Raw genomic sequence first — 24,935 nt, 5'->3', positions numbered from 1 at the left:
TGGATGTGTTCTCATCTTTTTATTTTTTTTCCCCCTTGGCCACACCCACAGCATATGGAAGCTCCCAGGCCCGGGATTGAACTGAGCCACCACTGCAGCAATGCTGAATTCTGTAACCTACTGTACAGGGCCTGGGATCATGCCTCTGCAGTGACCCGAGCCACTGCAGTCAGATTCCCCCCGCCTCTTTTTTTTTTTTTTTTTTTTTGTCCTTTTAGGGCTGTACCCGCAGCATATGGAGGTTCCCAGACTAGGAGTCTAATCGGAGCTACAGCTGCCAGCCTACACCACAGCCACAGCAATGCAGGATCCGAGACTTGTCTGCAACCTATACCACAGCTTATGGCAACGGGATCCTTAACCCACTGAGCGAGGCCAGGGATCAAACCCACATCCTCATGGATACTGGTCGGGTTTGTTAACCACTGAGCCATGAGAGGAACTCCTAGACCGACAGCGTTGTGCCAATTTCTGCTGTACAGCCAAGTGCCCCGGACATGGACATGTATACCTTCTTTTTCTCATATTATCTTCTATCCACAAGAGATCGGATAGAGTTCCCGATCCTGTATAGCAGGGCCTCATTGCTTATCCATTTTTAATGCAACAGTCTGCATCTCCTAACCCCAAACTCCCCGCCCATCCCACTCCCTCCCCCTCTCCCTCCCCCTTGGCAACCACACGTCTGTTCTCCACGTCTGTGTGTCTGTTTCTGCTCTGCAGGTAGGTTCATTCGTGATATCACGTGGTATTTGTCTTTCTCTTTCCGTGTCGTCGGATTCTTAACCTGCACCGTGGCAGGAGCTCCTGGATGTGTTCTCTTTCTTTTTTGGCACCAGTTCATCCCCGCCAGCAGCGGCCGAGGGTTTTCATTGCTCCCCCTCCTCAGTGCTTGCTCCTGTCTCCTGGTCTGTCATCCGTCTGGGCACAGGTGGCCTCTCCCATTTCTCATCTGCGTCTCCCCTGTGAGTAGCAATAGAGCACTGACTGGCCATCCAGACATCTCCTTTGGGGAAATATCCGTTCTATCTTTGCCCATTTAAAAATTGGGGCAGTTTGTCCTTTTATTGTGAGTTATTGAGAGTTTTTTTTAAAGTCTGTTCTTTCCCTTCATTGAATGATGTGGGCATTTGATTTGCTAAAATTTCGTTTAGAATTTTTGCATGTCTGTTTATAAGGCTATTGATCTTGATTTTTTTTCTTAGGATGCCTTCGTCTGGTTTTGGGTTATGGTAACTCCGACCTCGTAGAACACGTTGGGGAAGTAGCCTCCTCTTCAACTTTCTGGAAGCGTTTGTGTTGAATTAGTGTTCTTTCTTTCTTAAATGTTTGGAAGAATTCAATATGAAGCCCGTCTGGGCCTGGACTTCTCTTCGTAGGAAGATTTTTAATGACTGAGTCCATTTCTTCTGGATACGAGGCTTTTCGGGTTTTCTATTTCTTCTTGAGTGAGCTTTGGCGGTTTACGTCTTCCAGGTTGTCACATTTCTTCACATGAGCTTGTTTATAGCATTCCTTTGCTCCCCCCTTAATACACCTAGATCACCTCTCTTCTTCCCAGTGTGGATGATTGGTGTCTTCTTTCTTTTTTTCTTGACTAGTCTAGCAGGAAGTTATCAGTTACTGTATTTTGGTTTCATTGATTTCTCTATTGCTGTTTCTTTTCTATTTCGTTAATTCCTGTTTTGATCTTATTACTTCCTTTCTTCTGTTTAGTTTGGGTTTAATTTATTCTCCTTTCTTAGTTTAGGTGGGAAGTTTCTAAGGTTATTTCAGACCTTTCTTTTCTAATATAGAAGCTTATTGCTATTAATTTCCCCCTCAGTACTGCTTTAGCTGCATCCTGCAATTTTTGATATGTCGTGCTTTCACTTTTCATTCAATTCAAAAAGCTTCTGATTTCCCTTTTGATTTCTTTTTGGACCCAAAAGTTTATGAAGAAGTGTGTTGTTTCACTTCTAAGTATTCGGAAAATTTCCAGCAATCTTTCTGTTATTGATTCTAATTTAATTCCATGCGGTTATAGTCGTGCTTTGTATGTCTTTAATTCTTTTAAATTTTTTGAGACTAGTTTAATGGCTCAGAATATGACCTATTTTGTGTGCACTTTGAGAAGAGTGTGAATTCTGCTCTTGAGTGGAATTGGGTAGAATATTCTGTAAATGTCAATCGGGTGAATTTTGTTGGTATTCTTGTCGAGTTTGCTGATTTTCTGTCTGCTTACTCCATCCATCATTGACAGTGGTATATTGAAATCTCTAGTTATACTTGTGTTTTTGACAATTTCTGCCTTCACTTCTTTCAATGTAATTAACTAATAAATTTATTTATTTATTTTAAGGCCACACCTGTGGCATAGGGAAGTTCCCAAGCTAGGGGTTGAATCAGAGCTACAGCTATGGGCCTACACCACAGCCACAGTAACGCCAGATCCAAGCCACATCTGTGACCTGCACCACAGCTTGCAGCAATGCTGGATCCTTAACCCACTGAGCAGGGCCAGGGATCAAACCCACTTCCTCGTGGATACTGGTCAGGTTCATCACCACTGAGCCCTAATGGGAAGTCTGGGTCTTGCTTTTTTATCTAATCTAACCCTCTCTCCTTTAACTGAAGTGTAGGCACCATTCACATTTAATGCAATTACTGATATAGCAGAGGTTCAAACAGCATTTCACTACTTGTTCTCTATTTTTCTCAGCTGTTTTTCCTTCTTTATACTCTGTTCCTTTCTTTTTTGGGATTCATTGAGTATTTTTTCTGTTTCCATTTTATGTTCTCTGCTGGCTTATCAAGTGGAACCCTTTGCTCTGTCATCTTAGGGGTAGCTTTAAATTTTACATTATACGTCTTTAACTTAGCACCTACTTTCAGGTATTACCATCCCACTTCCTGAATAATATAGGGGCTTTACAGTATATGCTTCCTTTTCTACAATCCCAACCTTTTCTTTTCTTTCTTTTTTTTTTTTTTTTTCAGGGCCACACCTGCGCCATATGGATGTTCCTGGATTAGGGGTCAAATCAGAGCTGCTGCTGCCGGCCTACACCACAGCCACCAGCTTACACCACAGTCACAGCAATACCAGATCTGAGCCTCATCTGCAACCTACACCACAGCTCTCAATGCCGGATCCTTAACCCACTGAGCAAGGCCAGGGATCGAACCCACGTCCTCATGGATACTAGTCAGGTTCATCCCTGCTGAGCCTCGAAGGGAGCTCCTGAACAACCCTGATCTTTATGCTGTTGTTTTCTGCACATTTTACATTCATGCGCCTACTAAGCTGTATAACACGTTGTTATTAGTTTTGTTTTAACAGCCATTTATTTTTGTTTTTTGTTTTTTTTTAATGGCCTCACTCACAGCATATGAAAATTCCTGGGCCAGGATTGAATTGGAGCTGCAGCCATGACCTGAGCTGCTGCAATCAGATTCTTAACCCCCTGCGCCACAGTGGGAACTCCTCATTTACCTTTTAAAGAGTATTTAACAAACAGAAAGAGAAATGTGGTCTGTTTGCCAACGCAGTTACCACTTCTGGTCCTCCCTCCTTCCCCGTGTTCAGCTCTCTATTTGCTCCATTTTCCCTCTGCCTGAAGGATGTACCTTTTAACCGTCCTTGTCACACATGTCCACTGGTGACGGGTTTCCTTTCGACTGGCTTTGTCACCACGCACAGGATCGTGGCTCATGTCCCCGTGCCTCCTGGTGTCACCTATCTGTGCCGTCTCCCCTGAGATTCTGCCCTCGTGACACCTGCCCTCCTCCTCTGGCTGTTTCTCAGGTTCTCTCCTCATCGGGGTTCGGGGGTTCGATCCTTTGCCTGCGGTGTGGTCTGGTGTCGTTTTCCATGTGGCTCTTGTGCTGGGAATCTGCTGCACTTCTTGGATCTGGTGGTTTACGGTTTTCATCAAACTGGGGGCTCTCTCAGCCCTTATTTTTTCTGATGGGGTCTCTGTCACAGCCTCTGCCCCATTCAGCCCCCAGGAGTCCATGTGTCACCCTGTCGTGGTTTCCCCCCCTCCTGTCCCCTCCTGTCCCTTCCCGCTTCTTTCTCCCCACGCTTCTTTTGGGTCATTTCCGTAGCTGTGTTTTCAAGTTCATGACCCTTTCTCGGCAATATCCAATCCATTTTTGGTCCCTCCACTGTGTTTTTCGTCGCGTAGTTTTCATCTCTTAATTCAGATTTTTTCTTTTTTTATCTTCATGTCTCTACTTAACTTTTCATCACATGGAATACAGTTGTGACAGTCATTTTGAGAGATGTCCTTTTCTGCGAGTGCTAGCATCTGTGTGGGTTCTGGGTTGGTTTCAGTGGACGGACTGGCCTCTGCGTTATGAACTACGCTTTCTTGCCTTCTCCGCATGCCTGGGAACCTTTGGGTGCTGGACCTGGTGAATTTTACCTTGGGAGCGAGACACGTCTGTGTCCCTATAAACATTCTTTTTTTTTCCAGCCATGTCTGCAGCATGTGGAAACTCCTGGTCCAGGGATCAAACCCAGACCACAGCAGTGACCTGAGCTGCTGCAGTGACAACACCAGGTCCTTAACCCACTGTGCCAGAAGGGAATAACCCTATAAACATTCTGAGCTTTGCCCTCAGACACAGTTGAGTTAGTTTGATCCTCTCAGGTCTTGGTTTTAGGATTTATTGGGTCTGGAGGAGGGCTTGGTCCAAGCTGCTCCCTCCCCATTACTGAGACCTCTGGCCAGCGGGACTGGCCCAACCTGTGACGCCTCGGGCCCTCTGCTCTCCTTCTCCCACCACCTGTGCACTAACCTGGGGTCCTGTCCTCCCTGCTCCTCTCTCCTGCCCAATCTCTGTCTGCACCAGCTCCGTGCTTTCTCCCAGGCGGAGACCTGGGCAGCTGTGGAGTCCACATGGTCTGTTTCCTGTCCTTTAGGGACCACGGTCCTTGCCTGAAGTCTAGGATCTTGAAACACCAAGGTCTCGTTGTATTTCGAGGGCTCTTTTGGTTGCTTCAAGTGGGAGGGCCAGAAACGGAAGCCGACCCCACCGCCGTTGGTCTTGACACGACACTGGGCCCTTCGCTCTCCGAGTCAACCCAGTTCTGACACCTGCCCCGCATGTCTCCTTTTCTAGATCTGCAAACCGGAGGCTGCCCGGGGCCCTTGCTGGCCTTGGTCAGTGCCCGTTGCCTCTGAACCCAAGTGCATTTGACCAGGCCCGTGCTAGGCGCCTGGGGCAGGGGGGTGGGCAAGTGGGACAGAGCCCATCCTCCCGGCCAAGGTGAGAGATGGGTGATGGGCACGAGGAGCAGTCCTTGATGTGTCCGCTCGCCAGCGTCCCCCACAGCCCTGAGCACATAGCCAGGGGAGCCCTGAGGCCAGCCAGCAAGGCGAGGCTGTCCGGAAGCAGGGACAGGCTGGGGCCAGAGGCACAGCGGTGCCCTGCAGCCCAGAACTGGGCTCGACGCTCCCAGGTGGGGCGGACAGCTGGGGAGGAGCAGGGGTGCGGGGGCCTGGCCTGGGGACGTCCTGCCCGGCTGGACGCCCGGCTGCAGATGCAGGGCCGGGGAGATGGGGGGCGGGGGGCGCCAGCCCTCGGCCCTCGGCCCTCGGCAGCCCTGCTCTCCCCGCAAAGGCGAGGACGGCCGGGTTCTGGAGATTTCCGCGGGCATCAGGTACGTGCAGCTCGCAGCCTACTCGGACGTCAGCTTCTTCAGAGTGGACGACGGCCACACGCGGACCCCTATCCAGACCCCGTTGTGAGTAAGGGTGACCCCGGGTGACACCGTGGGGGGAGGGGTCCCTCCTGGACTCTGAGGAGGAAGGACTGGAACCGCTCCCCCCAGAGCCCCTCCTGCGCTGCCCCCACTCCTGCCAGGACGCTGCGGGCCATGGGGACGTGACACGCTCAGTCCGGCAGAGGCGGAAGGGAAACCAGGCACCATCAGATGTGGGGCCGAGCAGGGAGGCCGGGGCTGCCGTGAGACGCCCTCCTCCTGGTCTCAGAGTGGCCGCCTTGGCCCTTTTCCTTCCTGGACCGGCCCCGGGGCCCCACGTCCCCTACAGCCCCACGTCACCCGCTGGGTGCCCTCCCTCCGCAGCGGGTTCCAGTGCATCCCCTACCCTCTGACCAGCTCCACGTCCGGGGCCCAGGAGCCTGAAGCTGCCCTGGGAGGTGCCGGAGCCAACTCAGCCATCCCCAAGGAAGACCCCAGCGGCCTGCCCGGTGAGTGAGTTAACCCAGGGGTCAGAGGGGGAGGCGGGGTCAGAGGTCACGGGGTGACAGCGATGCCCCAGAGCCGGGGCGGGAGAGGTAACGCTGACCCTGACAGCAGCGGACGTGGGAGTCCCAGGCCGTCCTGGGAGGCAGCACCAGGCCCGGGCCGGACAGCTCTAAGGGACGGTTACTGCCACCTCCAGGCTCAGGGCCCAGTCGGGGGGCGGTCCTGGGCGGCCGCAGCGCTTTAACTGTGCTCCACATGCTTACCCCGTGTTGCCGTGAATGTAGAGGGAGCCCTTTTTTTCATCCTGTGACCCGGGCCGATGGTCCCCTGAGGTGGCAAGCCCACCAAGGCCACTGCCACCAGGAGGCCTGGGTCAGCCTGGACAGGACGCCTGCGTAGTTGCCTTGGCTTTCCTGCTGATTCCGCTCCCCCTGGAGCTCGCCATGGCCGGGTCTCCGTGCGCACTTGGCGCCAGTTCTTCCCGGAGACGCACGGCCCAGGGCCCAGCAGAGCCCGACCTCCAGGCCCGGGCAGGGGACCACCTGCTTCCTGGAACGTGGGCCCGGCTTCCCACGGTGGTCCTGGGATTTGCCTGGAAGCCGGTGCTAGAGCCCAGGGGTCAGTGTCACCCTCGTCGCTGGTGCTCAGGGTTCGTCTGGGGCGAGCGTTCCAAGCCCATGGCTGGTGTCTCGGCGGGGAGCCTTTGAGTTTTGAGGGCAGGGGTCCAGCTGAGCATCTGCAGGGGCCCTCCTGGTCCCCAGGCCCTCGGGGAGGGAGTCACCGCTGTGCCCCACTCTTCTGGGAGGGTCGCTCTGTAATTGGCCTGGGGTCCACGCCAGGCAAATTCATGCCACTTTCCTGGCCCTTTGAAGGGGCCCCGTCCCCCAGCCAGCATCAGACCAAGGCCCGGGTCCTGCCCTCGTGGGGCGGGGGGCCCGCTGGTGTAAGGGACCCTTGGTGGCCTGGCCCGAGACCCCCTCTCTGCTCTCACCTTGGTCTGTGGAAGCAAATTTAGCCGCATCATCAGGGAACGTGCTTGTGTTTCATGTCTAAGCGCCCGCTGGGCGCCAGGCCTTCCCTGGCAGTGATTTCAGAGCTGCCAGGAGGTCTCAGTGGAACCCGCGCCAAACACGAGGGCCGCGTGGGCCAAGTGTGGGTTCGTGGGCTGGACGCAGCGTCCTAGGATGCGGGGGTCGCGCGGTAGAAAATTGCCTGTGGGGAGACCGAGCAGAACAGCTTTTGTTTCCAGAAAACCCGCTCATTCCAGCCTCAACCTTCCGCATTTTCGCCAAATCCGAGGGCTCCGGGTCCCCCACCAGGTACATCCAGGGACCCAGAGGGGCTCCGCTGTTTTCTGGCTGAGCCTGCCAGCCTGGTTCCTCTGTGCACCAAGAGGACGTTACAGGGTCTGCCTGGGAGCTGCCCGAGGCCCCTGCCCACCCCTCCATCCCGCCGCGGGTCTGGTCCCAGAAAGTGCCCCTCTCAGAACCCATGGCTCCCTCGGGGGAGCGGGCTCCCGCCACAGAGTGCTGGTGACATGCCCCCCGTCCCCAGGCCTGAGCCCCTCGGACTTGTTGGCTCAGGGCCACGGACTCGCCGCGCCGTCCATCCTCGGGAGCACAATTCAGCCGGTTGCGAGTGGCGCATGGCAGTGGTCGGCCGCGGGTACGAGAAACCCTAAGATAACGACGGCTTGAACCCAGGGCCTGGAGGCGACTGCCTCTTTGGGCGAGGAAGGGGGGTCCTGGGGGGCACCTAGGGGGACCTGGAACCCCGGTGCAGAGCAAAGTTCCAAACTGGCCAGAGGGGGACACGGGGCTGGGGGTGGGGATTTTAGTGAAGTGGCTGCGGGGTGAAGAGCTTTTGGTTTTAAGCTTTCGGCCTCCCTTGTCCTGAAAGAGAGCAGAGCTGGGCCTTCTAGCACCTCCCACCCCCCGCCGTGGACAGGAAACAAACCAGGAATAAGAGTGAACTTTTGGAGTTCCCGTCGTGGCGCAGTGGTTAACGAATCCAACTAGGAACCATGAGGTTGCGGGTTCGGTCCCTGCCCTTGCTCAGTGGGTTAACGATCCGGCGTTGCCGTGAGCTGTGGTGTAGGTTGCAGACGCGGCTCGGATCCTGCGTTGCTGTGGCTCTGGCATAGGCCAGTGGCTACAGCTCCGATTCGACCCCTAGCCTGGGAACCTCCACATGCCATGGGAGCGGCCCAAGAAATAGCAAAAAAAATAAAATAAAAAGAGTGAACTTTTGATCCCCCCCACGCTGACCTCAACATGACCGCCGCCCCTTGGTTCTCGGACCCGCGTCTCCCTTCGGCCAGACCTTCCTGCAGCCCCACATCTGCCCGGTGCTTCTAGGCGAGGGCCACCAGGGGCATGGAGGGCAGCCCCTGCCAAGTCTGAGGGTACCAGCATCGCTGTGAGTGCTGGGAAGTAAGGGGACCGTCCCCTCGGGGCACTGGCCGCAGCGGGATCCGCACATGAAGGCCTCCAAAGAGCAGCCCCAAGAGTTTCAGATCGAAAGGTGACTGAGCTCAAGTCCTGAAGTAAATTTGGGCCAGATGATCCCTGCAGCCACTGTCCGGGCGCGAGGGAGGCCCAAGCTGCGGGCTCCTGTGGGTGGGCTTCTCACCTGCCCCCTCTCAGCCCAGAGTCCACACGTGCTGGACAGCTCTCTCCGTCCCGCGGACACCGCGTGCTCACGGGCGCCCCTACCCCAGCCCCGGCTCCCCAGCGGACTCGGCCGTGGGGCCCAGAGCCCCTGCTTAGATGGGCTTCTTCCTGGACGGACTGTGTGCTTACGATGAGGTCTGGCTGCTTCTGACGACGAGATTGGCTTCAACGCCATCGATGTTTGCATCTCACATAAAAGTCCAGAGGCGGGGTGACATCCCTCCCGGTCGCCAGGAGCTCCAGTTTCTGTTCCCTGGTCTGCCATCAGTCCTCTTCTGTGCAGCGCCTCGTGGTCCTGCAGGGTTGCACACACACCAGCCATCGTGCCCCCATTCCAGCCAGCAGGAAAGAGGGAGCCTAAGGAGCAAGGGCCCTTCCCTTCTAAGATGCTTCGTGGGGTGTCACACCCACTCCTGCTCACCCTAACTGGCCAGAACTTGGTCACCTGACCACACCAGGCCACAAGGAGACGAGGAATGGAATTTGCCAGCTAGGACCAGGTCTGTTATCAGAGAAGAATGGAGGATAGGTCTTTGGCACTGACCAGCCATGTGCCAAGCAGTTTGGAAGCCTGAATCCGCAGTGCCATCCTCACGCTACCTCACGCTACACCAGGCCCTGCTGGGTGCCCAGCCAGTGGGAGACGGTACCCCCACCTGCCTCTCCCTTTAGGAAGTGGGCTCCGTGTACAACCCTCCCTGCCCAGCGGCCTCACCTCCAGTCCCACGACAGGACTGGAAGTTTGGGTTTGGTAAATCGGGCTGGTGGTGAAGGTACTGACCCTCTTAGAGCCACGGGGTGGTCGTGCCGTGGGGCTATTGCAGCTTTGGGAGCTGACGAGGGCAGGCAGCCCACCAGACAGGGCGGGCTGGTGGGAGTGAGTGCTGGGGGTCAGGAGCTTCCCCTGCCCGGCCATGCCCTCCTGGCCTCCTGCCTGGGGGTGTGCACTCACCAATGACAGGCCGGGCCCGGGTGTGGGGGGCTCTCACGCTGGGGTCCTGGGCCGGGGCTCCGTGGGCAAAGAGCTGGGTGCCCGGCCGCAGGGTCGGATCCAGCCTTCCTGGCCGGGCGCCTGCAGCTTTGCTCCCAGAGGTGGTACTGGGTGCGGGCGGGGGTGAACTACTGCAGCCTCCCACCCCCACAACACACCACTGGAGCACAGCTCGTGGGTTCAGACCTTGGCACAGTTGGGTTTGGGGGCTGCACTGGGAGCGGAGGGGGTGCGCGCAAAGCAGAAGCATCACGGCCGTGAGGCTGACCTCACGTTGGAGCAGAGCACCCGTGGCAGTGTCGTCTTACATTTTAAAGCAATTACCCAGTTTCAACTTGTTCTCAGACTGGAGCTCAGACCACAGAAGGCAGGAGCAGCCGCAGGGTGCCCCTCGCCCCCCAGCCCTGCCGCAGGCGCTCAGCTCGCCGGGCCCCTCCCCTGTACCCCAGAATTCTCTGGACTGAAGGGAACGTGGCCTCTCCTTCTCCATTTTGGAAACTTGGGTGCCTGGAGCCTGCACCCAGTGCGGGGGGGGGGGGGACCTAAAGCACCCCAGGGTCCCAGCCCGGCCAGCGGCCCCACCCCTCAGCCTCGCACCACCCAGCACCTGTGATGGGGGCTCGGACCTCACCCCCGAGCTGGGGCCGGGTCTCAGGAGCGTCTTTCTTCCCACACCGGGCGGCAATTAGGAAACGAAGCCTCTGAAAACCTGGCCTCCAATGATACAAATCAGTAAACGAGGGAAAATGCTTTCTCTTTCCAAAGGCCTAATGTCAGTAATACGAATTCAAAACTCCGTATTTTGTTATTTTGTTGATATGAAATATTTCAGTTGTTTAATTATTTTAACTTTTGAATAGACAATGTGCTTTTTCTTGAGAAGAAAAGACGATTTCATAGACGTGGACGCTTGCCAGATATTCTTCCAAACCCTATTTTGGTGAAATTATAGCATCCAGATTGGAGGAACAAAGCGCATTGATTTTATATTCAAAAATTTTTTTATATTTAGTCTCTTAACCTTTTGTAATTCCCACCCACAGCTTTAAACGGTGGGACCCTTTCATGTGAATTGTTGTCAGCGGGGTGTCTGCCTCGCAGCACCCCCCCGCCGCTGCCCCCCGTAATTTCAGCCTATTGAATCCTCATGCAGGTGCTGGCAATTGCCAGGAGGACATTGTCAGGCCGGCTGAGCCCGGCAGCAACAGTCCCCGGTAAACGGGATCTGGGGACCTAAAAACGCCACAGCCTCGAGAGAGAAGCCCGGCTCACTTTTGGAGGCACAGAACCCTCCCCAGAAACGTTTCCATGGATCCTAGGGTCCCTCCTCCTCCCTGAACTGCGCTTCTGAGCGCCCTTCAGGCGGGATATGGGGAACCACCACCCGCAGCCAAGAGAGGGTCTTCCAAACCCAACCAAGGTGCCCTTTGCCGCCAACCCGGTCTTGCCAATAAAAGTGACAGAACGTGTGGCAGACAACGCCTGGAAATCTCAGCGCCTCTTGGGGCACTAGGATGCTTTAATATTAATTGTCTATGGTTCATTACGGCACAGGAGCATGAAAGAGCCACATCCGTAAAGGGAAGTTGTGCTGTAAACCCCTCGCCAAGGAATCACGCCGTCTCGGGGAAGGTCGCAGACAAGCAAAGCTACCGCGCTCCTTCTGGGGCCCCAGTCAGCAGGGCGGTGGGGCCTGACCCCCAGCCGAGGCGAGCACCCCGCTGGCCTCTCCATCCCTCAGCAGGACGCCTGTGTGGTGAGCACCCGCCTCTCCGCGTGTCCTGCGGCCCCATGGGCACCGCCAGCGCGCAGACCCCTGGCACTGCCCCCAATACCCCACGCCCTTCAGCCACTGATGGTGGGTTCTTGGCGACCATCTGGTGGGAACCACAGGGTGGAGAGAAAGAAGGAAAGCGGGCCCCCGAGTTCCCAGCAGAGCTGAGGTCAGGCACCGTGGGGAACTGGCACCCCGTGGGCACTGGCACTGGGCACAAACACATCCTTAGAAGGGACTGCACCGCAGGGCACCTGGAGGTGCCTCTGGGCAACATGGTGCCAGCCTGGCCTTCTCAGCACCTGGTTGTGGCCTCAGAGACCTGTCCCCAAGGGGGCGCAGGAGAAGCCCCCAGGTGACACGTCCTCTCAGACACACCAGCAGTGAGGACGCCCTGCCAGGTGGGCACGAGTCAGCTCTCCCCATGACCTCAGGAGTCTAGACTATCTGCTTGCCGGGCCCCAGACACTGAGGACCACAGCCTTGCTTCCTGGCTTCCCCCATATCTAGACAGGACCAGGAGGCAGGCTTGGCCTTGGCTGCTAGCAGCTTCCAGCATCTGGCCCCTGCCTGGCCCCTGCTTGGGAACCACCGTTGTCCTGGGGGCGGTGGTGCAGGCCTGGCCCAGGCCCCCTGACTGGAGGGGACAGAATCAGGACAGGGTGACACACAGGAGGGAGCTGGGCTGGCAGGACGCCCTATAGGGAGGCGCCAGGGCCATGTGTGTGTCTGTGTGAATGCACACGTGTGTGAGCGTGCATGCACAGCCAGGTGTAAGTGTGTGCTTGCACCCACTGTCAGGGCCTGGCTTCCCGGGAGCATCACGGGGAAGAGGGCGAGTCCCAGGCCCCCCACCTGCTTCTGGGTTCCTGGCGTCTGGAAGCCTTGGAATCAGCATTTCGTCCTTCGAAAGGCCACTTGCCGGCTAGGTCCCCTCCAGTCCTGCCTGTGCAAGGGAAGGAGGCCAGAGGCAGCCGACTTTAGGGTGAGCTGTCCAGAGGGCCGGAGAGCTCAGAAGGCAAGATGTCCAGCTGTGCCAGGGGACAGCAGCCCATCCCCACCGGCTCCCACCGGAACCACCTGCGGTTTCGCAGAGGCAGCCATGGCCCCCATCAGGCAAGACTGTGCCTTTCCCGCCTCCTCCAGTCCTGGGCCATCTCCCAGCACTAAATGCGTCGCGGGCATCGGGCTTGACCCCCAGCTTCAGGGGCAGGAGGGCAGGAATGGGAGGCATGAGGGGTCGGTCACCTGTGGGGCTCAGGGAGCCCTCAGCTCTCATGTCAGACCCTCCAGACTGGACCCCAGGCTGCAGCAGGGCTGTTTGTCCACCGGAACACAGGGGGCGCAGCCCAGAGGGAGCCCTCGCCTGGCACCTGGCCGCCTGGAGAAGGGCCCAAGGGTGCCATCTGGCCATGCGTGGCCTTCAGGCTGCCTCCCCTACCCTGGTCATTTAGACTCACAGCCCCGCACGGCCCCCAGTGGCCGCCCAAATGCTCACTGTTCGTGTCTTTCTAACCCACCTGCTCCCTGCTGATGGAGTCTGTCCTGAAGGTGCGCCGTTCTCTTAGGGCCGATGCCATCTCAGGGGCTGGGTTCCCACAAGTGAGCAAACAGCTCTCCTGGAGCTGACTGTCCACCCGGGGCGGGGGGGGGGCTGGGCCTGCAGGAGCCTTGTTTATTCCAGAGGCTTCTTCGTCTCTCGCCTCTGTGTCCTACACAGGTGACTAGGGAGTCTAATTGAGTGGGCTGTAAAAAGATAATTAATCGGCATTTCCCTCCCAGAGAGGTCAGGCTGCCCGCTCTCCCTGGCAGGCTCAGCCTCCGCCCCCTGGAGGCAGCCCTGTGACCTTTATCTTGCTGATAAAGCCATAGCTGTCATTCAAGTCGACAGAACTCACTGCCAGAGCTGGAGTTGGGCATGGTGTTTACAGGGCCCCCTGGCTTGGCTGGCCAGGCATGGGGGCCCAGAAACGGGGCCCCAGGGCCCTGGAGGCCAGGGCAGGACCCACACCAGGGAACGTGGTCCCCACAAGGGGCTGGGGAGTGTCTTTCTCCTGAGCAGCATCCTTGGGGCCCATGGAGCCCAGATTTGGGGCTGATGGCGCCTCAGGGGCTCTGATGCCCCTTGGAGTAGCTGTGGGCCTGCCCCCAGGAGCGGCGCTGGGGGGCCATGCCGTGGCCTCACCGTGTGCCCAGCGGTGTCTCTGCAACTGAGTGTGTTGTGAGAAAGCGGCACCCGCCTTTCCTGTGGTTGGTTCGGCCGCTCGGGACCAGGTTTGCCACAAGGCGACGTGGTGAGAAAGCCCTGCGGCAACGTCCTGGGAAAGGAGGGGAGCGGAGGCCGCCTAGCATCCAGAAAGTGTGGCCTGGCTCGGCCGAGGGAGGACAGGGCCCGCTCATGCTGAGGCTGCAAGCCGTTGGGTTTCAATCCGGATTGTGGGTCCATGTGCTGGAACGGGAGGGGCGGATGGATGGCCAGAGCTGGAACCAGCAAGCAGGGCAGTGGCCTGGACCCCGAGATGGTGGCCATGGGGCTGCCGGCAAGGACAAGGACCAAAGGGGCATGGGAAGACCAGTATCAGGCGGGAGAGAGGGTCTTGCCCAGGTTCCTGGCCAAGTAACCTGTGGATGGGGCGGCCTCTCACCAAGACGGGCGCCAAGTGGCAGGAGGGCAGGAATCGGGCTTGGAGACAAAGAGGAAGCAGTCAGGTGCCCAGCACAGGCAGCACACACTTGCGGGATGGGTGCCCTCGTCAGCAACAGCACCCTCGGCCTCCTGTGCCCACGCCGGCCTGATTCCAGAGGCTGCCCTGCCGCCCGCCCTCCTTGCCTCTTTGTGGGAGCCATCCCTCGGGATTGGATGCGCTTACGGGTCCCGGGCCAGGGTCCAAATGCAGTAGAAGGTTCCCTCCCAAGACTCAGAGCTGCCTTCGTGATTTGCAGCCAGAAGGGCCCTGGAGCCCTCTGCTCTGTCCCTGGATGGTGGACGGCCCCCCTCGTGGCTGAGACGGGGAGGCAGTCCTGAGCCACCCGGGGTTTTCTGCATCCTTGCCCCACGCAGTCCGCCCACTGGGTCTCACAACGTGAGTGCCGGGGGCCGTGGCTCTCACTCTGCATCCGAGCCTCGGTCCCTTGTCATCCACGTGGCAATCAGGGCAGACCCTGTGCTCCAGGGCGGCCTGGTCTCCCGGAGAACCTCCTGCAGGGGCTGGACGCCCCCGACGGTCAGGAAGACCAGCCTCTGCAGACGGCCCGTCGGCACATGGCAGAGGCGACGAGCGCAGTTGCGTCCCTGCCGCGTCCCCAGCCCGGCCACGGTGCCTGTGGGCCCAGGCCCGAGGCGGCTGCTCTGACTGGGGGCCGCTGTGGCGCAGTCACCTTGGCAGAGGGCTGTCAGGACGGGGCCGGGGGCCTTTATAAAGGAGTCAGTCTGTGAGCTCCTCTTGCAGCTGCGTGGAAACCGGCGGCGCGTTAACAAGCGGAAATTATGCCTCCAGCAGCGGTTCCCCGTCGCTGCCCAGGACGCAAAGTGCGAGGCAGCAAAAGAAACGTGAGAAGGGCATTCGCTGGGGACGTCCTTGCAGACGGAGACTTTGCTTTTTATCGCGGCCCTAATGACGCGATTAAGACACCTCTGAGAAAAATAACTCGCCGCCCGTAACTTGGAGGTGCCATGGGGCCATCTCCCCCTCTCCCTGCAGAAGCTGGGCTCCAGGGAGGGGGGTTAATGCAGCTGCTCAGGGCTCCCCCGGTACCCGGGTGAGAGATGCCCCTCCACTCACCCAGAGCCCCCCATCCACCGGGGACCCCCCACCCACCAAGGGGGCCGCCCTGCAGGCTCGGCTGTGAGGGCCTTCAGCCGCCTCCCTGAGGCTTGGCCGCTTCTCCTTGTGGCTGCTCCCCACCGCAGGGGGCGGGCAGGGACCCTCGGGGCAGAAGGCCCAGGAGCCCAGCCGCCAAAGGACAGCGGGCATGACATGCTTATATTTGGGAGGGTCCCAGGTGCCTGGGGGCAGAGCCCCTCCAGGTTCGGTGTGGGCCCTTGGTTCAGAAGAGGCAGGGAGGGGGTGACTGGGCTGCGAGTGGGATGGGCAGGCATCCCAGTGGGGTGCCCACTGCAAGGAGTTTCGGGGTCTCCTGGGGTGTTGCCTCCATGGGGACTGCTGGCTGCAGGTTCTTCCGTGCGTGTCACTGAGGAGCCCCGTGTTGCCTGCACGCACAGCCGTCGTCAAGTAGGGATGTCGTCTGTTCCCACTGGTCAGAAGAGAGCGTTGGGCTCTGGCCGAGCACAAGGCCTCCGACCTGCAGCCTGCGCAGTCCTGCCCCAGACACCCAGGGCCTCGGCCAGCAGGGCTTTGTGGCAAGAGCATCACCTGCCAGGCCCGGAGCTGGCCCCAGGCAAAGGGGCACTAGGGGCAGTGGAGCCCAGAGCACACCCGCCACAGAGCCTGCTCTGTGCGCACCTGCCTCGGCCCACACATGGACATGGCATGTGGCCCACATGCTGGCCCCGGGGCCGGGATCCCCCGCCCCCCGAGACCCACATGACTATCCGTGTCGCGACCACCTCAGCCACACGGGCACTTCAGAGAGGCCACGGGGAAGGTTCTCTCCCATCTTTGCCTCCGACACTCGGAGGCCTTTCTGCTCTTCGTTGTTCTGAGAACCTCCTTTCCTTCAGCCAGGACACGGGCGGCCCGCTGCCCTGAGGCCTGTCGGCGAGTGGAGCGAGGCTGTGCCCAGTTCTCTGATGTCCGCCTCAGGCCCCCTCCGCCCGGGTACCACCCCATCCTCTTCCTGGACAGCCCCCTCGAGGTACGGAAGGAGAGCCCAACGTGGGGGTGCCGGCCGTGGAGCACGACAGAGCCCCTCTGACGGCCCCACTGCTCCTACAGGGCGGGGGCAGACCCGGCGGCCCAGAGCCCGGGAGGACGGCACCCACAGCGCAGGACCCGCCCGGAGGCAGCAGGTAGGCCAGGGCACCTCTCATGGGCTTGGGGCTCGGTTGGACCGCTTATCCGCTGGGCCCCTCTCCGCTCACCTGCCCCGACTCCTCTGGGGCCTGGGACGGCACAGACACCGCGAGCAAGGCTCGGCCTGCCCGGGACTGCACACACTTCCTGAACCCAGGGCCTCGCCTGGGATGGGGCAGCGCGAGTGGAGCCCACTCCTGCCCCGTGGCTGTCCTACTCGGGGACAAGGCAGGCAGGGTGGAGCCGCCACAGGGGCCTGCGGGACCCTCGGGCATGTAGACAGAGGTTGGGGCCCCACGGGGCAGGCACCACAGCCTGATGCTTTGTCTCTGCACATCTCACACGGGCTCAGGCCGCTGTGGGCCGCCACACCCCTGGGGCCGCAACCAGCCTGTCCTGCAGAGAGACAGCAGCTGATCCGGGCCAGGTTCAGGCTTCTGTCTGCCAGTGGTCAGAGCTGGTGCGTGGTCCCGTGGGCAGGTGAGGGCACACAGGGACTTGCTCCTCCAGCCCCGACCCTGCCCTGCGGGCGGAAGCCTGGATTCCAGAGAACTTTCCAAAGAGAACCTCCTACCCCCAACCCCCGCCGAGCCACGCAGCCCCAGAGGCTCAGGTGGGACTGACCCTCACCTCCCCCTAGACCCCAAGCTCCGGGGAGCCCTCAGCCCAGGGCTGGCCCCTCCTGAGGCCACCCGAGGCCTCCTTTGCAGATAGAACCTGTAGGGTGTGGCCAAGTGGAGCCAACTTGGGCCAGAAGCAGGATGTGCTGGCAACTTGGCCATGGACTCCAAGAAAAAAATCACGGCTTTTGAAAGACAGGCTGGGTGAGGCAGGAGGACATCGCCGCTCAAGTGAAAGAGAAGGGCCTCAGCCAGGGCGGGGTGCCAGGCCCTCCAAGATGCCCGCCTGCCACCAAAGCCCGGCCTCCGACCTGAGCGTGAGGCCCATCAGCCCACAGGAGCCAAGGTCAGCATGCCGTGGACACCTCTTGATGCCAGCTCAGGGCACACGTTGAAATAGCCACGTGAAAGAGCAGAGAGGCCTGTGAGCACAGACGGAGCAACAAAACTCTAGGAAAACGAGAAACACGGAGTGGGCAGAGGGCCCGCAGAGCCGTCCTGAGCTGCTGCGGCCGCCGACGCTCCCTGCAGTTAGCTTGCTCTCAGCTGGTGCCAGCGGGCATGGGATGGACTGGGACGACGGAGGCTGGCGCGGCGTCAGCAGGCTGACAGGCCTTTCCTACTTACAAGGTGGAGCTGGGATGCGCCGTTTCCAGGGGGAGGTGCCCTCCTTCTGCATTGTTCTGAGTCACGGTTTGTGCATTAAATATGAAGCTCACTTTACACGATAACCAGAGTACAGACTCAAAAGAAAAAGAGGCAAGACCCTATGAAACACGGAGACCCCACGTTGGCCCCTTGTCTTGATCTGGGCGGTGGGCGTGAGAGCCAGCGGCTGGGGCGCCTGAGGCGAATGCCCGGGACACGCACAGAGCAAACGCTCAGGGCCAGAGCCCTGCGTGATTTTGTAACCATGGGACTCGCAGCTGACGCTGGCGTGGAGACGTCTATTTCTGCGCAAAGAAGCCTCGCCCTGCCTGGTGCGCAGCCAGCCCATCCCCCGTGGCTGGGCCCGGGGCGTCCAAGCTCCTGGAGTTAAGTGTCCTCTCTGGGGGGGGCACCGTCCCGGGAAGGGCCCATCCTCCCCAGGGGTCCCATCTGAGCTGGTTCGCCGCATACAGAGATGTTTTACTGTGAACTCTCCTGCCGCTCGTGGGCCACCCGCTCCCCAGCCGGGCGTGGAGGGCGGGGCCAGTACCCAAGGATTCCCCCAGGCCTGGCGCTGCCGCGGGTGACATGGGCCAGGCTGCCATGCAAACCCTGGGGGTGCCACAGTGCCCGAGCCCACCTTCCTGGCCCCCCGCCAGGCTCTTGCAGCCCTGAGAGCAGTTGCCTCCTGGGACCCCAGAGCCCCCACAGCCCAGACGCCCTGCACAGATGCAGCACTGGCCTCCAGATGTCCTGCAACCCCAGGGGCACTGCCCCCTCAGTCTTGTGTGGTCCCAGCCCCCATCAGGGGACAGCGTGGGGAGCCTGCCCCAGGCACCCCGCACCTCCTGCAGGGCCGTGCGGTGTGGGCCCTCCTGACTGCCCCGCTGCTTCCTTGGGCTCTTCTGGGCCTCCAGGCCCTGCCCCAGTGTCCAAACCTGGCTCTTGACCCAAAAAGCCCACCTTTCAGATTTCTACAAAAATCGTCTTTTCTGGCAGCCAGGCTCTGGAAATCAGAAGCACCTGGGCTTTCAGCAGCCGCATCGGGTTTGCGTTAGGAATCCTCGGGGAGTTCCCGTCGTGGCGCAGTGGTTAACGAATCCAACTAGGAACCATGAGGTTGCGGGTTCGGTCCCTGCCCTTGCTCAGTGGGTTAACGATCCGGCGTTGCCGTGAGCTGTGGTGTAGGTTGCAGACGCGGCTTGGATCCTGCGTTGCTGTGGCTCTGGCTTAGGCCAGTGGCTACAGCTCTGATTCGACCCCTAGCCTGGGAACCTCCATATGCCGCGGGAGCGGCCCAAAGAAATGGCAAAAAGACCAAAAAAAAAAAAAAGAATCCTCGGGAAGTTCTAAACCTGGGGTTCCCGCTACGCTCACCCCCTCCATGCGGCCAGGGGCAGGGCCGACCCTAAAGGGGCAAAGGTTCCGCCCTTCCTGCCACCCTGCCCGTCCCCACACGCACCCCGAGGCCGGGCCCCTGCTGGGACTCGGGTTTGAGAATGGTGGACCTGTCGGCCTGGGGCCTGGGCAGAGAAGGGGTGTGTGGGCCCTGCAGCAGGTCCTCAGGGACCCTCAGTGCCAGCCCCCAGCCCCACCCAACACACCTGTCTCCTGATCGGCCACCACGTTGTCATCTCATAGGTGCCTGCGTTTCCCGGGAGGCCCCACAGGCTGCAGCCACCTTCTCTGGGACCCACTTTCTGTAACGGCAGCGGGGGGGCCTGCAGGCCTGACCCAGCATGTCTCCCCCAGGCTGGCTCAGCCAGATGCAGAGACCACAGGGCCCGTCCCCGTCTGGCGAGGCCAGCCCCACCCTGGGTCCTTCTGAGTTCCGCTCTGGTCTGTTAAAGTCTGCCTCCCATTTCTACCGTGAGCTGGGGGGGCTGGGGGCGGCGAAGGCAGAGGCTGGGGGTCTGCATGGGGCCCCCGTGGGCCTTACCCTGTGGCAACCACAGGGGCCCAGGTCAGGGGTCACTGCTGGTCCAGCTGGAGGCTGGCCGAGACCCGCCAGGGCCCCCAGACCCAGGCTCTCCCTGCCCCGTCTTCCCTCCCGGGTGGGGGTTCTCTGTCTCGGCCGCGTCTGAAGATGCCCATACTGACAGAGTTGGTTACGAACTACCACCACCGCCTCCTGCATCCCGGCCTCGGGCCGACGGGCAAGCACTTGCCCGCAGACCAGGCTCCCCCGGCATTATCAGTTTTTGTTGGAGGGCGATGGGGTGTGTGGAGCCCTGGAGGATGCGGGGGGTGCAGCCGAACCCTCGCCCTGACAGCAAGTGATGCTGGAAACGCTTTCTGTGTCCCTGGAACTCCTTCCCAGCAGCTTGAGTTTGGGGCCATCAGACAGGGACGACCGTGGCACCCGACACCCGGCCATGACTGTGGGGCCACTGGGCTGGCGTGTGGGTTTAGCCTTTGGATCAGACCCCAAGGCCCAGGAAGGGTGGAATAAGCAGCTGGATTCGTGGGGCCGCCAGCCCACTGGGGACCCGAGGGGGGACCAGGAGCTCTGGTGCCTGGGGAGGAGGCCCCATGTCGCCCGGGTGGCCCGTCCCTGCTCGGGCCTGTGTCTGCCCATCAGTGTCCCATCCATCCCTTACAATAGACGGGGGAAAGGTGGCTCCCTGCCCACAAGGGCCGGCCCCACTTCAGGGCTGCGCAGGACTTCATGTCACTAACAAGGGGGCGCCCTCGGGAGGAACCCCTTGCCGTGTGCCACATGTTCAGGCTTCATTTGGCCGTGTCTCCTTGGATTGAGAAACTCTACCCTCGTGCTCCTGAAACAGGCCTTTCAGTGAAGAGAAGACATCCTGCAAGGCAGTCCAGCCCTTCCAAGAGCGCAGCAGCGGCCCCCCAGGCCCTGGACCTCTGCAGAAACAGCCTCGAGTGTCTGTCCCTGGGGGGGCCCTCACTGCGCAGACCCCACCCCGCAGAGGGAGTGAGGCAGGGCGCCCACCAGGCCAGACCTCCATCCCGAGGGCCCCGCGTGCGAATGACCTGGAGGGGCTGAGTCCCGGGGTTGCAGAAGGGGTGTGGCTGCCTGGACGCTCCCTGGCAGCCCCTGGCTCTTCCCAGCAGTCACCCTTGCGGCGTCCTCGCGTCTCAAAGTCTGGTTCCCGAGTGGCTGCCCCGCCACGGTCAGGGGAGGCTGCCCTGACCGCCTGTCCAGGGTCGGGGTCCGGGCGGGGGATGCGTGGAGGGGGCGCCGCTCTGCGCCAACCGGACCCAGGAAAGCGGGCGGGCAGCCGTGCGTGCAGCGCTGCTGTCCCGGGAGAGCGCGGGCTCCGCCACGGGCCTCACTGCATTCCTGCGGAGACATTCCTGGCATATTACGGAATTTCACAACATGACACAGAGCCCTGTCAGTTCCTGGGTGACGTGGGGCTGTGTCAGCTGCAGAACGCGGGCTTTGCTCCGCAGCCGTGGCCGCGCGCTTGCCCAGCCACGAAGGAGTGTCCCGTCGCGGTGGGGGCCTGTGCCCTGGCTGCCTCTTCCCCAGGGACCCCAAGTGCACCTTCGTGATGGAAGAGGCAGCCACCCACAGCCCCGTCGGCCCAGGGCCGGGCGGAGGGCCGCTCCCCACCTGGCCCCTAACTGCTCCCTAGTGGCTCGGCGGACCCACCAGCCAGAGCCGGACACAACGGCCAGAGCCCCTCCCCCGCTCGCTCGGAGAAAAATAGGTTTAATTAAGACTTCCGCAATTAGTCATTGTATCAGTCACCAGGCCAACACAGATGGAGACAATTCATCTTCTACCTGAGCAGACAGCTGATGCTCCATGAGCCCCACCTCCACGCAGGGTCGCAGCGGCCGCACGTGGAAGACAGGCTTCGTGCCCTCGAAAGAATGTCCCCCAGCCTGCATCCCAGGGTCCCCCCCGCCTGCCACCCCCCGCCTCATCTGCATTGTCCGGGACAGCCCTGGGGGTGGGGTACAGTCCTGGAAGCCCACCCTGGACAGCCCCACTGGCCCCAGGGATGCCCTGGGCAGGAGCCACCAAGGCCAGGGGGTCCCGTCTGAGTGCGGCCCCAGCCCTGCTGCACCGGGGTCAGTCAGGGACCCCATGAAGGAGGATCTCCCTGGCTGCGGGCTGGGGTCGGGCTCCGAGCTGGGCTCCGCCAGCAGCAGCTCCCCTGAGCCCCCATGGTAGGGTCCCTCCCCGGGACCCCCAGGCCTCCTGGCCGCACCTGGTTGCCTCTGGGGACCAATTCTGGTCCCCCCCCCAACTCTGTGTCCCACACAGGGCTAAGCCCATGGGGCCACGGACAAATGCTGCAGAACTGCATCTGAAGCAGCCTCAAGAATCCCCACGGAGGACCGGGATGAAGCCCACATCCCCCACCCCCAGCACTGGAAGCTCCTCCAGGTGGGCGATCGTGGAAAACCAGAGAAACGGGACATTCTGCTCTTTTTAGAAACTTCCAAAGACAGAGGCATGCGCTTGTCTTGTCGGGGCAGGAATAACAAACCAGAGCAGGTGTGGGGGGGAACAGCTGGGCCAGGATCCCCCCCCCAGGGCAGGGCTGTTTCCCGCCTGATACAGCAGATGGAGAGGCTGGAGGCCAGGCGGGCCTTAACCCTCCACACGCCGGCGGCCGGCGACCAGCAAAGCACCACTCTCGATGGCCCCCCGAGCAAGGGGTCCCTCAGCAGGCAGGCAGACACCCCCACACAGAAAACGTCCCGCAGGCTTCCCAGGGCCTGGAGCTGACTGCACAGCGGTGCCTGGTAGGGCTGAGGAGCCTCCGCAGACACGGGCCGCGCTGTCTGGGAGAGGGGCCGGGCTGGGCCTGCGCCTGTCACTCCAGAGGCTCAGGGTCCCAGAGAGGTGACGACACTCTCCGGCCTGGCCCCAAATCCGGACGAGCCATGACGCTGTGGTCGGCCGACATCTAATTTGAGAACTTTCCTGTGTTTTCTCTGCGGGGCCACAGGCGCCTGGGGCCCAGCTCCTCATGGGCTGCAGAGCCTCTGTGTCCAGCTTCCCCTACGGGTCTGGACTGGCACTTGGCTCAGCCCCCTAAACTGGCTCCTCCCGTGGGTGCTGGTGGTCCTGCGTGATGTCCCCCCCCCCCCAGGATCCCAAGCCTTGACCTGGACTGCCGGGGGCTCTCCTAGGCCCAGGCCTCGGGAGGGCATCCCATCCCCTCACAGGAGGTCCGCCCCATGTAGACGGGCTCCCCCCCAGATCAGGTCTCAAGGGTCCACACTGCATGCTGTGCCCATGTATCCACTTCAGAGATTGGAAAAACAACGGCCACAAGGGTCAGGCCCGCACCCGCAGCGCCCTCCCCCGTGGGTCTGTGGCTGGGGCTGAACAGGCCCGGGTCATGTGGGCTGCAAGAGACACCATCACTCCAGAACAAGGACCCCTTTCTCTGCCCCCAGGGTGCGTCTGGCCACAGGGACCCGACACCAACCCCGTACGCCCTCTGCTCAGCTGCCCGAGGGAAGAATGGGGCATGTACAGATGCCCTGCCCTCCAGGGCCTGGCCGACCAGCCTCAGCTTCCTGTCCGCCGTGGCCCTTTTCTCGGCTCTGCCCGTCAGATCGCCTGTCCTGGGCTGTGAGGAAAAGCCACTGAGAAGCCACAGGCCCCAGAGCTTGTCTGTGGCCCCCAGGCCTCGCTGACCGCTCTACTCGGGGTCAGACGTGTTCATGGTCATTTCAGCGGACAAAGTCCAGGGCGGGTTCTTGGGGGCTTGTGACCCCAGTGCAGCCCTGTGACACAGCAGCTCTGGCAGGATGCTCTTCAGGGACCCTCCAGAAAGGAACGGCACGGCCACCGGTGCTGAGGGGACCTGGGCAGGTGAGCGCCTCGCAGGAGGCCCAGCTTGACCAGGTATCCCGCTGTGTCAGGCAGAGGGCAGGCCCCTGGGCCTCACGGGGGAATGGGGAACCCCATGGGTGCTTCGCCAGTCACAGGCCTCGCCTCACAGGGCACATCCATCGGGGCAGGTGCCCTCGCGCAGTCCCACCGGGGAGCCCTGCCCTGGGGATGGCCCCTGACAGAGGAGCTGGGCTCTGGACACCAGGCGTCCGCTGGGTCCATAGAGGCGGGTAACAGGCTTCTGCTTCCAGCCAAGACGCAGTGAGAGGCCGGGATTTGCCCTCCCACAAGTAAACAAGACGAGATGGGCGAGACGCGGGAAGGGGACGAGATCCAAGACGGGAACACAGTGGTGAGCCCTGGGACCACCCTCACCGCCTCAGGAGAGCCCGACTGCAGCGAGGAGGGGACCCAGGCAGGTTCAGAGGTACCCAGGGGGGAAACGTGGAGCCGGGAGTCCTGGAGAGCAAAGGATGGAGCCCCGGAGAGGAGAGCGCCCAGAGTCTGCAGAGTCCAGGTCGGCATGTGCCTGGGAGGCGAACAAGACCAAGGGGAGCCCGTCCGGAGCTCCCACGGGCGGGAAAGGCGCTCCGGCCCACGGCCAGGCAGGAAGACCTCCGAGTCCGTGGGCGTCGGTAGTTCTCGCAAGGGTCCTGCCTTAGCAGTGGGGTGTCATTAACCTTCCCCCCCAAAAAAAACCTTCAAACCAAGACCCAAAAGGATCACACCGTCTCTAAGCAGCGCAACAGCACGAAGGACCCTTCGAGAACAGAAAACATCCAGCACCAAGAAGGTAAAAGCCACACTGAAGGCATCTGGTCCAAGGCCTCCGGGCACCGGGCGTGCAAGGCTCACGCGGCCAGAGGCAGGAAAGCTGGTCAGTCACAACGGCCCCTGAAGGGCCCAGTGAGAGCCTTCAAGACCGGCGGTAATGATTGGATTCGGAAGATGTGGTATACATACACAATGGAATACTACTCAGCCATAAAAAAGAATGACATAATGCCATTTGCAGCAACATGGATGGAACTAGAGAATCTCATACTGAGTGAAATGAGCCAGAAAGACAAAGACAGATACCATATGATATCACTTATAACTGGAATCTAATATCCAGCACAAATGAACATCTCCTCAGAAAAGAAAATCATGGACTTGGAGAAGAGACTTGTGGCTGCCTGATGGGAGGGGGAGGGAATGGGAGGGATCGGGAGCTTGGGCTTATCAG

At 60.4% G+C, this 24,935-nt stretch overlaps 1 protein-coding gene across 5 annotated transcripts in view; it reads left to right on the top strand.

The window, feature by feature from the left end:
- The window catches only part of LOC100624218 (MORN repeat-containing protein 1), a 34,797-nt gene extending 16,840 nt beyond the window's left edge, over nt 1–17,957 (top strand). For 2 of the 5 annotated variants that reach the window (XM_005655984.3, XM_005655982.3), the window contains 5 exons: nt 5,611–5,734; nt 6,077–6,201; nt 16,318–16,451; nt 16,532–16,605; nt 17,561–17,957. In XM_005655984.3, the coding sequence (XP_005656041.1) occupies nt 5,611–5,734; nt 6,077–6,201; nt 16,318–16,451; nt 16,532–16,605; nt 17,561–17,624 (521 nt within the window). In that variant the 3' untranslated portion in view covers nt 17,625–17,957. Of the gene's footprint in view, nt 1–5,610; nt 5,735–6,076; nt 6,202–11,015; nt 11,337–16,317; nt 16,452–16,531 lie in introns of those variants that run through there. The other 3 variants (XM_005655983.3, XM_013988730.2, XM_005655985.3) reach the window with 3 other exon arrangements.

This window comes from Sus scrofa, chromosome 6, assembly GCF_000003025.6.
Source record: "Sus scrofa isolate TJ Tabasco breed Duroc chromosome 6, Sscrofa11.1, whole genome shotgun sequence".
Taxonomy (NCBI): domain Eukaryota; kingdom Metazoa; phylum Chordata; class Mammalia; order Artiodactyla; family Suidae; genus Sus; species Sus scrofa.
This window is presented reverse-complemented; position numbering and strand designations above follow the sequence as displayed.